The sequence below is a fragment of the Apis cerana genome, linkage group LG7, assembly GCF_029169275.1.
Source record: "Apis cerana isolate GH-2021 linkage group LG7, AcerK_1.0, whole genome shotgun sequence".
NCBI classification, from domain to species: Eukaryota; Metazoa; Arthropoda; class Insecta; order Hymenoptera; family Apidae; genus Apis; species Apis cerana.
In genome coordinates, this window is record NC_083858.1 from 9,315,408 (window position 1) to 9,330,505 (window position 15,098).

Consider the following 15,098-nt stretch of genomic DNA (forward strand, 5'->3'; position numbering starts at 1 on the left):
ATTTATAATGATTTGAAATCATAATATCAATTACTTTTGTCAAAAAAAATTGTAAACACTAGAGACTGTTTTCTCAACACAACGCACTCATTCTATCGAGCAAGTATGGCTCGCGTCTGCGTCGATTCTGTTTTCGTTGCAATACCAGAATATCGGTGCCCCCTACGGCGACCCCGTTTCAGAACTTCAAATTGAGGATTTGGGGTATATCTAATCGTTACTCAGGGTAACGTCTTTCTCTACCCCTTAGATGATCACTTCCGGAGTGTCGACTATTCAAAGAAGACATCTTGCATCATTGCTTGCTCATTCTGATTGGTTCAGAATAATTTTGAGGAAACGTTTATCACATAGATTCTTATTTTGTTTCTAAATTGTGAGATTAAAAAGACTTGATTTAAAAAAATATTTACAAAATACAAATAAAATAATTTAAAAAAAACAAAATCATGAGTCTTATATTAAACGAATCATTTTATGATATATTATTTAAACATTTCGTAACATTGAGTGAAATTTTAAATATTTTTAAATTTATTGTTGTCATTGGATTTATTATTATCATTTCTTATATGCTTTATTACATTCATGGTTATTATATTATATTTTGAAATTTAAAATTTATATTTATTAATTGCATGATAAATAAAATTTTAATAATTAAAATTTTGTTAATATCTTATTTATTTTTATATTTTTTAAAGTTACATATTATTCACAGCAATTTATTATATTTTAAATTTTAAATTGCTTATTTTACAGGTAATTTTCATAAAAAATTTATAAATAAATCTAAATATGATGATTTAGAATTATATAAATTAAAAAATTATAATCGACTAATTACGCGAAATCAAAGTATAATCAGTCATAAAGAAATGTTAAATACTCTGGAATATGCGGCTGATGTAAATTAATTTTCATCAAATCTATTAAATATCATATAATATTAATTCTATTATGAAATATTAAACATATAAAATTTTATATAAAAAATATATTTTCAAAAATTATTGATGCAATTTTCTTAATTTTATTTTATGATTATATATTCAATGATTTATTAAGTTTATAAATTTTTTAGAATTGTTATAAAACATTTTATGCATTAAAATGCATTGATATAATAGTATATTGTCCACAATTAATAAATGTAAAATGTCCATCCTCTGGTTTAACACCTTTTCATCGTATTTGTTTGCAAGGTCATAAATGTTTAATTGCTTTTATGTTGGCAAAAGGTATATATAAAATAAAATAATAATCTTATCATAATTGTATATTATATATATATTATAATAACTTGTAATTATATTATATAATTTTTTACAATTACATTAAATAATTTTATTAATATTAATAATTAATATTAATAAATATTATCATAATACATAATATGTAAAATATATTAATAAGTATCATAATATTATCAAAAGAATTAAATATATTTTCTAAAATTATACAGGTGCTGATCCTTTTCTTACTACAATAAAAGGAGAAAATGCTTTGTGTATGGCTATTTATTATATTCTTAATAATCCAACAGAAAATGATTTTTCTTGTCTTGAAATACTTGCAGAAACAGGTTAATCTTTATAAAGATTTAATTTTTTAACATCATATATATTTTTAATATAATTTATTATATCATCATAGGGTGTGGATTTGGTTTTAAAGATAAATGGTACAATAATTTGTTAAAAATGGCATTTAATAATAACCATACACAATTAATACAATGGTTAATTTTACATTACAATGTTTCTTCATACAAACTTTTACGATGTTTATCTACACCACCAATGAAGAATCTATAAATTCTTAATATAAATGTTAATTAATAAGCATTTTTATAAAATAAGTTATGATATAATTATAATTATAATATAAACTAAATATAAGTAATAAATAAAATTAATTTTCATATTTAAAGAAAATTTTTTAATTTTCATTTTCATTATTTAAAGTGTTTAAAGAAAACTAGTTATTATAATTTCTATTTATGAATTAATATTATATTCTGTACATCTAATATACAAAAATAATAAATATTATTTATAATAAAATAAAATTGAATAAAAAAATTGAATAATTTAAAATTAATGTTAAAAATTAGAAATTAAATCTAATTATGTCGCGAACAATGAATACAATGTATATTTTATAAAAAAAATTACTATTTTTTGTTATTTTTATAGTTTATAGTTTATATAATATAGTTTATATATTTCAAATATAATATATCTGTAGGAGATCTGATAGTAGACGATATTGAATTTTTATTTCAAAATAAACATAACCTAATAAATATTCTACAATTCTATGAAACATTCGTTCATGATAACATATTGTTACGTTAAATATAATAGTGACATTATTATAGTGAATAGATAGAATAATTATAGTGCAGTATAGTGCACTATTATCTAATTATTAAAAATAGGATATTTTTCATGTAAAATTTTTTAATACTAATTTTTGAATTTACATAAAAATATGTATATTATATAAACTTTAATTTTAATTTAATAATAAATTTTATTTGTATTATTTCTTATATATTGTTATTTAAAATAATTGAAATAAATTAAAATAAATTAAACAATTATCACTAATATTTATTGAGACGTATATATATATTCATAGAATATTCACGTTTATTAAAATGAATCATTAAGGCAAATCAACAATTCGTGAACATTGTTCGCAATATTTTGTCAATGTATTGTATTCGTTATAGTCAATGTATAGTATATCGTTCACAAAAATGTCTATATTACATAATATAATTTATGAACTGTTGCAAATTATTCGTGAATAACAATATGAAATTTTATTTGGTTAAAATAATCAAACCAAATGACAATGCTGTTATGATGACAAATATTGCAACTTGAATTATTAGCTAACAAATTAATGATTAACAATATTAACAATTTTATACTGTTATAATTTATGTTTATGAATAATTAATTCCGTAAATAAATTAATATATGAAAAAATATCTTATTTTTAAATTTTAGAATTGTGAATTTAATTCTAATTCCCTAAAGTTTTAATCATATGATTTTGTTTGTATTCGATAACTCGATTCAGTCATTAAGTTGCCAGCAAATAGTATAAAATAGTCAGGAATGACATAGAAAGTAGAAGAGTGGGAGAGCAATGTTATACAAATATTTTATTGTGATGTAATTTTCATATCATTCTAGAAATAGTTTAATATTTCAATACAGTAACGTGCAATGTCACTTTTTTAAACTCTTACGCTATTGCTGACCATTTTACTCCGCTTACTAAAAAAAGTTCCAGAATTGCAATTCTAATATTTATAAAAAATATCATCGTATTATCTTTTTTATGTTTGAAGTAATTGTGCATATAATACACAACACGAGGATTAATATTTAAGATATTCTATTACATTAATTTTATTACATCATGGAAAAAACAGGTTTATTAGTTTTAACAAATCCTGCGAGAATAACACAATTATTACCAATTATCAAGAAACATGTATCAGAAACTTTATATATTCAATATTTACCGTGCAAGAATATTTTTAGTGAAATATTGCATATAGATTATACATGGGGAATAAATCGTTTCGCTCAAGCAATTTCCAATATTTATATCTATACATCTTCTATATCTGATCAACTTGATATTCGTGTGTTACTTACAAGTATAAAAGAACGTCATATACGATTACATACTAAGAAACATGTGGAAATAGTTATTTTTGATCAAAATTGTAGCAAAAGCCAAGCTGATAAATTCATCGAAAGATATTTATTTTCCAGTTTTATTACTTGTGTTATTCCTACTGATGATTTGGAATTAGAAAAAACTAAAAAATATCCATTACATTTTCATGGATTATTTTTTGATGTTAATGAAAAAAAAAATGATAAAAATGATGTTAATGAAAAAAAAAACGATAAAAATGATGTTAATGAAAAAAAAAATGATAAAAAAACTTATAAGAATGTAGTACTTGGTGGTACATTTGATCGAATACATAATGGTCATAAAATATTTTTAAGTGAAGCTTTATTACGTTGTACAGAAAAACTTACAATTGGTGTAACTGATCAATCTATGTTGTCTGGTAAGAGACTTTAATTTATAAGTTATTAAAAAGAGATGATTTATATATTAATTATTAATAAGTTATTACAGAATTTTATATAAAATAAATTCTATTGACAATAGAATAATTTTTAAATATATATATTTTAATTAATTTGGATAATTGAATTTATAGGAAAATTATTATGGGAATTAATAGAACCTTGCTCCTTAAGAATGTTTAATTTGGAAGAATTTTTAAAAGATATAGATAGTACTATAAAATATGAAATTGTGGCTATAAATGATTTATATGGTCCAACTAAATATGATTCCACATTTGAAATGATAGTAGTTAGTGAAGAAACAAAAAATGGTGCAGATAAAATAAATGAATTAAGAGTAAAAAAAAACTTAAACAAATTAGATATTCATGTTATAAAAATTATAACTGATGAGCATCATAAAGAACATGAAGAAAATAAAATCAGTTCTAGTAATCAAAGAATACGATTATTAGGAACAAAACTTTACGCTCCTGTATGTATTATACTAATTTTATTATAGAAAAGATTTATATTAATAAAACATTAATATTTCAGCGAATTGAAAATAAACCTTTGAAACCTTACATTATTGGTTTGACTGGTGGTATAGCAAGTGGGAAATCATCAGTAGCTGAGAAATTAAAAAAATTAGGTGCTGCTCTTGTTAATTGTGATAAAATAGCACATGATTTATATTTACCTGGTAATAAGTGTTTTGATGAAATTGTTAATAATTTTGATTCTACTATTTTAAAATCCGATGGATTTATTGACAGAAAAATACTTGGACATATAGTATTTAATGATAAAGTAGGCTTCTATTTTTTTTTTATATTATTAGTAATATTTATTATTTTTGAAATTATATTTAAAAATATAAATTTATTTATAGAATCAATTAAACAAATTAAATGAAATTCTTTGGCCCATGATTTTAGAAGAAGCAAAAAAACAGATAAATGACTTTAATACAAAAGGATTTGATATAATTGTAATGGAAGCTGCTGTTTTAATTCAAGCAAAGTGGCAACACGAATGTCATGAAATCTGGACTTGCATTATTCCACAAAAAGAAGTAAACTTTTAATGGATTAAATTTATTTTATATTAGAATATTTTTAATTAATCAAATTTTTAATTAAATTTTAAAACTTTTAATTTATAGGCTATACAACGAATAATGGAAAGAAATACATTAACAGAAACTGATGCAAAATTAAGAGTTCAAGCTCAATTAAATAATAAAGATCAAGTTGATGAAGCTAATGTTGTAATATGCACTTTATGGAGTCATGAAATTACTGAAGGACAAGTGCAAAAAGCTTGGAATGAAACAATGGCATTTTTAAATAATCAACAAAAAAATTGAATTTTATTATTACAAAATTATAGTTAAAATTGTTAAAGTTTTATAGATTATTTTATATTATATATTATTATGTTATATTTTATATATTATTATTTTTATAGATATTTATAGAAATATTGTTTATTATTTTAATAGGTTGTATACAAATTATATAATATATTTATTATATTTGAGAAAATTTTAATAGTTTTTTGTATTAATTAAAGTGATTAATATGCATTTAATCAAACAAATATTTCTGTAAAGAAAATAAAATTGTTGACTCATTTACAGGTATGTAACATAATATGTATAATTGTAGATTTTCTCATAAAATACATAATAATTATATAATAGTTGTATAACATATTATATTTGTTATAATATAATTGTATCTTTTCTTTTTGCAATTTAAAATTACAATTTTAATGTTATTAACATTATAAATAATTTTATATTATTTTAAATATTAAGCTAAATTTTCAGACAAAATAATAGTACATTTTCAATATTTTTTAAGATTAATGCAATTTATAATAATTATATATATATATCCTTAATATTATTATATATAAATTATATAAATTATAATTAATTTATTTAATTTAATTATAAATAATTAAATAAATTATATAAATATATAAATTATATATAAATTATATATAAATCCTTAATAATATAAAAAAAAGATTACAAACATAGTTAACATTTTTTTTTACAAATTTTTTTACAAATTTATATAAAAAATGAACAAAAATATGAATCAAAAATAGAATATACAGAAATGTACAATAGAAATGTACAAAATAATAGCACACTTATGAAAAAACAAATCAATGTTTTATTGTTTAAGAATAGAAAGATTTTTTATATATTCATATGTTCAATCCGAATTTAGTTGTAAAAATTGTCTATTATAGAAGAAGATAAAAAATAATAATTTTTTATTTTTATCAATTTCATACTATTTTTTTTAGCAAAATTAATTTTGATTTATTAGAATATTTTTATCAATACTGTTAATCAATGTACTGTTTAGAAATCATTTCATTTTTAATACAAATAAAAATTTATTAAAAAATATTTTGCTTTAATGTTTAAAAAATTTTAAATATTTAGATATTTTTACTGCATTAATTTTTTATTTGAAGAAAATGAGTTCAAAACTTTAGAATAAACTTTCATAAACTTCTTTTTATTGTTAGTAGATTAAATTTTGTATCCAATAATGTAGTTTGTTTTTTTAAAAATTTAAAAATGTAATTATAAAATGTAAAAACATCAATTTTGAATAAAATAAATATTTTGTAATAAAGAATTTTAAAATTTATTATGTTTAAAATTTATTTAAATATCTTCTTACAAAATATTTATATCTTTTTGATTTTTATAATTATGTATTTTATTAAGTATTGTACTTATGAATGATGAAAAATCAGCTTTTAATTTACTTCCACCACTTTCGATATTGCATTTAACATGAGATATTTTCATAAATGTTGAAGCTATATAAATTAAATAAAAATATATAAAATAATAAATATTTTTTATTGTAATTATTAATATTGTATTAATATAAATACTCACAAATAATTTTTGAAACTTCAGGATTTTTGTTCTCAGGGTCATAACAAAAAATTACACATCTGTCCGGATCTAATTTAGTTTGATCAATAAAATAATCGTATAATTGTTGAATTTCTTTTAAACATTCATTCGATTGTTCACTATAAATCAACATAACGCCATGAACATCCTTTCTTATAGCTGGCCAACAATATTCATATCTAAAATATATTCATATATTTTGTTATAACTTATAATTTTGAATAAATAAAATATTTATATATACTTATGATCTCCACTACAATCCCATAATTCAATATCTTTTGTGACGTGACTGTTATTCACATTTATATTTTGCACTTCAAATTCTAATATTCGTACTCCTTTAGTTGGATAATAATCGTAGGGTATTTCTGTAGCATCCGCAAGAAAATTAGATATTGTTGTTTTACCACTCTAAAAGATATTTTTTAAATAATTGAAATTTTAGGATTAACGCATTTTGTATTTATATGTATATTATATACATATTAATTACAAATTCTATGTAATTATTTTTACATATAATGAATACAATAAAAAGTAAATTAAATTTTTACATAACAAAAAATGGACTATTATTTATAAAGTATAGAATTAAAATATTACCCTAAGACATCCAATAACTATTATTTTTAGTGATTGCATATCTTACATATATTTTAGTTTGATACAAGTAGTTTTTTCCTGTATTGAATGTTTGGAAAATTGTCGCTATAACAACCATTTATATCTACATACAGTAGTGTTTGTTTTAGCATTTATTGTTACCTCTGATTGATTTTTGGAAAATAGAACTTTGGATTGTGAGTTTCAATACTGAATAAAAGATAAATTCCTAATTTGACATTGATCTGATTCATATTCATTCAATTTAAATCGAAATTTTGTAACTTATTTGAACTTATAAATGACTTATATAAATTTAATTTGGACAAAGTTGAGTGAATGCTAAAATGAACATTATTGTATTTTATAGATTTAGTCTTTTAATAATAAATCAATATAAAAGGTCGATAAACATAAAAATACATATTATATTGAAAAAAAAAACTTATATTTTAGAATATAGTTAATTATTGATAAGCATAAAATTTATTTGTATATGTCCATTTATTATGATACATAAACATTTTAATTTGAACACGATACAAGTGAAACATTAGATATAAAATAATAGATTATATACTATATATGTATACTATATAAAGTATAATTTCTTAAAGAAACCAGTTTTCTCTTTTTTGAAAAAATGTAATTTCAATTACGTATTCATTAATTAATAATGTATTTACAACTACTTTTACATTATTATCATCTGTACTATTTTAGGTAAATAGAATTCGATGATAAATAAACTATTAATATTAATATGTAATGAAATAATTATACAATAAAAAAAAAGTGAAAATTAAAATGTGATAATTAATATTAAAATATTAATTTCTGTAAATACAAATTAAATATATAAAGATATATAATTTATATAAAGATATATAATCAATAAATTTGATAATCATCTTTACATAATCATTTGATAAGATTATATTTATTATTTATATTATTTCCAGCTGATAAAAGAAATATATTGATTATTTTGATTTATTTATAATATATTCATTATATTATTTATTACTTATATTATAAAATAATTATATTTTATAATATATATGCAAAATTATAAGAAAAAATATTTCCATAAATCTTTTATACTGATATGATATTCTAGACTGATGTATGATATTTGCAATTATTAAATTTCTTGAATTTTTTTTGTAATATGCAATAATTCATATAATGTAAATATGAATAAAAATTTTCAATGTAAAGTAAGTAACACTATGATATAGTATCACAATTTACATATTATAAAAATTAATATCATTTTTTAAACCATTGGTTGATCTTGGATTATTGGCGTAGTTTCATCTGGATAGTTTAAACCATATAAAGCAAAAAGTGCAGATTTTGCTGCTATTTTCTTCGCATCTTTCTTGTTTTTTGCTGTAATATATATCCATACATTTTTTATATAAAAAAAAATAAAAAAAAATAAAAAATAAAAATAAAAAAATAAAATAAAAAAACAAAAAAAACAAAAATAAAATAAAAATAAAAAATTATGTATATTATATAATTTTCAAAACGTTATAAATATTAAATATGAATTATAAATTAATCTTTATTACTAATTTAATAATTTAATAATTTACTTTAATGTACAAAATATCTTTTTGTATAGAATAAACATATAAATATTTAAACTAAAAAAGGAATCAAAACTACATATACAAAATATATATATTACATTACCTGTTCCTGTATATTCAATGCCATCAATATCAACAGCAAGAGTAAACATTGTGTTAGGTGGATTGCCAACACGATTGAGTTCTACATATGTTAAACCAGGTCTCATTTGATTTAATAACATAACAGGATGTATGTTCGTTGCATTGGGCGGAAGTTCTTTTTGAACTGGAGTTTTTTGAACATGAGAAATCTCTCGTTTGTTTCCTTTAACAGGCGATGGTAATCCTGGTCTTGGAACTGGAACTGATGTTCCTTGATTATGCCACTCAAGGAAAAGTTTATACAATGCAAAGCTAGCTAAAGAACTCCATGGAATTTCATCACTTTCATCAATATTAGTATCCATTGGTGTTCCACTTTCTTCATTATTATCTTCTTTTGATGTATTAGATGATTCTATAGCTTGATTTACTTGCCCATCTGATTCAGCATCCATACGTGCTTTCATAGTTGCAGCTGTCATTTTTTCAAGTAATAAAGCCTTCAATGCATTTTCAGCAGCATTCTGACGAGCAAGTGGCTTAGATAATCCTTGTCCAACATAGGTTTTACCATCAAGCTGTTTTATTTTCATTAAAAAAAATTATTTTACAATTTTGTCATTCAAAATAAATATGTTGAATTATTTTAAGTACCTCTGCATGAACAAGATATAGAGAGTTTGGCATAGGTCCTTGAGTTTCAGGAAATGTAAATTGAACTCCAGGTTTCATTTCATTTAATACCATAATTGCATTTTTTGGTTGTAATGTTTTTCTTAGACGTTGATTTAAACGAAGTCGTTTTAGTCTTTTATTTACCCTAACTAAAGGTATAAATTTTAATCAATTTATTAAGTAATAATATAATTTATTAATTTTTTTCAATATTTATATCAGTATATTAATATTCACAATGATTATTAATATTCCACAATTCAACAATAAGTTACTGGAGCACTAATTCTAATCTTCAAATTTGCGCAGTGAATTATCATCATTATTTGAATAATAATTATATTCTGTAAATATTTCTTTTATATTTTTAAATAATTTATATAATTATTTTTTTTTCAAAACAAATTTTTGAATTAATTTAAAAAATTCAACTTAAATTTGCTATATACTTATTGATCATATTAGATACTTACATCCAGGTGCCTTACGCCTCCATCTTGGATGTTGTTCTTGTATTTCCATATCTGTATTTTCAGGCACTTGATTTTCATTTTTTACTTCACATATATTACTTGGCAGTGTAGGATTAGAATTAGTTGTTAAAGGAGATGTTGGAGTGGAAACTAATGATTGAGATGATGAAATAGGATTATTTTGTGCAACTGCTGCATTTTGTTGTTGAGAAGGTTGTTTTAAAATTGGTTTTAACCGTTGAGGTTGAGGCTGAGATTGAGATTGTGATTGAGGCTGTGATTGAGATTGAGATTGAGATTGTGATTGGGATTGAGATTGAGGTTGTGGCTGAGATTGAGGTTGAGAAGAATTTGTAATTGATTGTTGAGGTTGCTTAATTTGTGATTGTGGTAATTGTTGCTGTGGTTGAGATTTCCCTTGTTGCAAATTCCTTAATGTTGCTGGTTGCACCTGTGGCTGTTGAGGTTTCCCTTGTTGTAAGTTCCTTGCTGCTACTTGTTGTATTTGAGGTTGTTGCTGCTGTTGCTGCGGTTTAAATGATTGTGAATTTTGTGCACTTCCTTGTTTGTAATTATTTTGCTGATTTGGAGAAGATTGTGTTCCTTGAAAACTGCCTTGCTGATTGTACTGCAAAACATAGGGTGGGTCGCCGCTACACAAGGAACCTGTACGGTTGTGCTATCCCACCAAGGTCTAGCATCGCATATGCATTTGAAAGCAATCTAATGCTACCCTCATAATTCATACCAACCAAATTTCTTCTATGGCCAATATTTCTTTATATATAACTGAACTGAGTTTATATATAACAAAGAAAAAAGATTGTATAACATAAAAAAAAAAAAAAAATAAAGATTTTTAAGTTTAACTCTCTCATTCTTTTTATAATAATTTTATGGATATATATAGAATTATGAAATATAAAATATCATTTTCAGCAGAAGTATTTTATATGTATTTTATATCTAAAATTTTTATACATAAAATTATAAATTCTATTGTTTTTTTAAAAATCTTTAATTATTGAAATATTTATATTTTCATTTATTATGTAAAATTTTTATCATAGTAAAATAATTTAAAAATGAAAGAGTTAAATTAATATGTTTTATAATTAATATTAATCTATAACATATAATATATCCACAGCAATTTACAATGTATGAAAAACAAATACTTAAACTAATTATTTAATTAAAATTTAACAAATAATAATATTAAAAAAATATAAAACTGAATAATTTTTTCTAAATTAAACATTAATATTTGAAAAAATGTGATATATTTATATATATATTATACAAATTAATGAGTCTATTATAAAATATTTATTAAAAATCATAATCATTTCTACATCATTTAAACATCAGTTCAGTATGTTATTAAAAATATGGCCTATGGAGGCTATGCTATGTGGGTAACTGACGAACTAGTCCCTGGCTGAATAGACCTCCTCGGTATTGTTGTATAGCTACTATTTCCTGCATTGCAGGGGAGGGGAAAGTAGGGACCACTAATTAGTACATGCAAATGGATGGAATATTGGAAACAACAAATGGAAGAACAATACATTATAATTGTGATGAATCTAAAATATTTCTAATGCTTTCTTTTTTTTTTTTTTGAAACAGAAAACTAAATATGTTTCATAATATTTTTCAGTATAAAATATAATGTTTCCAAGAGATAATTAATATTTTTAATTTTAAATATTTTGAATAATTAATTTTATAACATGTATGTTTTATTATTATATATTTCATTAAAAAATACTTAAAGATGAATGATTCATTTAAATTAACAAAGTTTATTTTTATTCTATTCTTACTTATTTACTTTTATTCATATTATTATTTAGATTATAAGATTTCATTCAAAAAATAATTAAGAAAAACAGTAAAGTATTAAATACTTTGATTATTAGAAAAAATATATGATTAATAATTTTATAATATATATATTTATATACATATATGTATTTTATACATATAAGTATTTTGTGAGAAAATTTCTGATACATATACAAAATGATATTATTACATACCTATATAGTATATATCTTTATATTCTTAAAACTAATTTATATATTGGTACATGAATTAAAGTATTATATAATAATATAAAATATTGTATTATAATAATATAAATCCAAACAATAAAACTATGTTATATTTTCATATTTTAAATTATAATATAAATTATTTAAATATACTAAATTATAACACCCAAAAAATTGTTTATTCTTTAAATATCAAGTTACAAATATAAATTTATCAAAATATTTTGTATATAACTTACATTACTATGATTATCAGCTATATGAATATACATATATAAAATATTAAATTTAAAAAATACTTTCTCCATGAGTGTTTAGATAATATGGAAAATTTAAAAAAAGATCTTAAAAATCAAAACAAACAAAAAAAATTAAATTCAAAAATTTTCTAAGAAGAAGAATTTTTTAAATTTATAATAAATTTAATTATATTAGATAAAATGAAATAAAAATAAAGCATGATAGAGAAAGAAACACATTTACTTTACTGTTATCTCACTTTATCTATTGCAAAATTAAATAGCTTATAATTTGAAAAAAGAAACTTTAATGAATATTTTCTAAAATATTAATTTTTATATATTATATTAATATTTATAAATATATTAATATTTATTTTAATCTCTAAAATCATTCTTTAAATTTTCTATCTATTTCATTTAAATATTTTGAATATGTATATTATCAAATGTAAATGTATCTTATATTGCAAAAATACGAAAAGCAGAATTTTTTTTAAAAATAATATAAATTATTTTAATCTATTTTTAAAATTTCAAATATTAATACTTTACATTATAATTACATATCTTTCATGTATATGCTATATATATATATATATATACTAAATATGTAAACCAAATATAAAAAATTTATATTATCTTTAATATATCTATTAAAACAAAATAATTAGAAAAAATAAAATAATTTTATTTTTGAACCATTCAAATTTTCATAAATGAATATTTTTAAATTCATTTTTTAAAATATATTATTTTTAATGTTTTATTATATGATGTATATTTTATTTGTAAATTACAGAATTATCGAAAATAATTTTATAAATTTATTTAATTAAAATAACATATATGTTATTATTTATTTACTATGACCATATATTAAAATACAATATATTTTTACACATATTTTCATTTGAATTTTCTTAATTTTCTTAATGATTTTTAAAAGATATATGTATTTCTTATAATTATTAAGAAAAAATTATGTCATTAAATTATAAATAAAATAGCATAAAAAATAAGAAACTTACAGTGCTTTGACCTTGATATCCCACATTTGAACTATTTTGGTTTCTCACTGTAATATAATTAAGAAAATTACTAATATTAATTATTAAAGTAAGTTATAATAAAATTAATATATATATAATTTTAAAATTTATGTTTAAATTGACGTAAGAAATAAAAATATAGAAATAAATCTATATATATAGATATACATGTATATATATATATATATATATGTACACATATATTTCTAAATAATATATATATATATATATATTAAAAAATTATTTTTATCATTAAAAAAGTATAATATAAATATAATTATGCCAAAATATCCATTTTAGGACGCCATTCTTTATAAGCCGGTATATAGATATCGATTTTTTTTATTAAAACTATTTACATTTTTGAGTATTAAAAATATGAAACATAAATGAACATATTTACTATGTTAGAATGTAAATATAAAATATATATGTGTTCGAAATAATTTGATTTTTCTTTTAAAATTATTTAAAGTAACTTACTATTGGCATAGCCTTGACTCTGTCTGCTTCTTGTATACATGCTGAAGTTTCTTTAAGTTAAATTATTTCAGATATAATCAAGTTTAGAACATATAAATATTTTTTTACATTTCATTTAATTTTTAAATATAGAGTAAAATTAATTTATATAAAACACTTATAAGTATTATTACTTCTAACTCATAAATTAGAAATGACTTTCTATCTCGTTATACAGAAGTAGGAAATGACGTTTTTGCTGTTGTCGGAAATGACAAGTCTGCCATATTGACCATTAAGCGCATGCTTTAATAACGAAAATTTCATAAATTTAATTAGAACATATTCCTTCGCAGTTATTATTTGTTTTCTTCATAATTTTTTAAAATTAAGTAATAAAAGTTTTCATTTTATACTGTTAAAAAAAATAAATTTTTACATAATTATTTTTTCTATAAATTTAAATAAATATTATTTGTATTTTAAAACATACAGGAAGTCCTATTTTATATTTTTTTCTATAAAATTTTAGTAGTATATTTTATGAATAAAAATAAGATAAAATAAAATAAGATATTATTGAAGAATTTATGAATATATATTCATAAATTGTTACAAAATTATAATAGAAATATGAAACAATTGAATTTTTTATTTCATCATAGAAATATTGACAAAATTTATAGAAAAAAATTATAGAAAAAAACTATATAATAAAAATAAATAAAAAAAATTTTATATGATATTAGAAATATATTATTACATTAGGCTC

The 15,098-nt window shown here is 20.0% G+C and overlaps 3 protein-coding genes across 7 annotated transcripts; 2 read left to right on the top strand and 1 right to left on the bottom strand.

Moving 5' to 3' along the window:
- Window positions 1–449: 449 nt before the first annotated feature.
- On the top strand, window positions 450–1,937 carry LOC108003156 (uncharacterized). Its single transcript, XM_028669383.2, has 5 exons — window positions 450–591; window positions 763–908; window positions 1,085–1,241; window positions 1,466–1,585; window positions 1,657–1,937. Exons 1-5 carry the CDS (start codon window positions 450–452, stop codon window positions 1,815–1,817), a joined length of 726 nt encoding a protein of 241 aa, XP_028525184.2. The 3' UTR covers window positions 1,818–1,937.
- A 317-nt stretch (window positions 1,938–2,254) lies between these two features.
- LOC108003157 (bifunctional coenzyme A synthase) lies at window positions 2,255–5,665 on the top strand. Its single transcript, XM_017065282.3, has 5 exons — window positions 2,255–4,111; window positions 4,268–4,611; window positions 4,674–4,928; window positions 5,011–5,193; window positions 5,284–5,665. Exons 1-5 carry the CDS (start codon window positions 3,442–3,444, stop codon window positions 5,485–5,487), a joined length of 1,656 nt encoding a protein of 551 aa, XP_016920771.1. The 5' UTR covers window positions 2,255–3,441; the 3' UTR covers window positions 5,488–5,665.
- Window positions 5,666–6,769: 1,104 nt separating this feature from the next.
- LOC107999412 (double-stranded RNA-specific editase 1) lies at window positions 6,770–14,596 on the bottom strand. 5 transcript variants are annotated; one of them, XM_062077139.1, is made up of 8 exons: window positions 14,348–14,596; window positions 13,844–13,890; window positions 10,514–11,039; window positions 10,020–10,189; window positions 9,385–9,943; window positions 7,319–7,445; window positions 7,054–7,253; window positions 6,770–6,971 (listed from the first exon to the last, which is right to left on the bottom strand). In XM_062077139.1, the coding sequence occupies exons 1-8, from the start codon at window positions 14,385–14,387 to the stop codon at window positions 6,826–6,828; spliced, it is 1,815 nt and encodes a 604-aa protein (XP_061933123.1). In that variant the 5' UTR covers window positions 14,388–14,596; the 3' UTR covers window positions 6,770–6,825. The 5 variants fall into 5 exon arrangements, with proteins under 5 accessions (XP_061933123.1, XP_061933122.1, XP_061933124.1 ...); XM_062077138.1 differs by having other exon boundaries at window positions 10,514–11,141; XM_062077140.1 differs by having other exon boundaries at window positions 13,844–13,913; window positions 14,348–14,404.
- Between the last annotated feature and the right edge of the window lie 502 nt (window positions 14,597–15,098).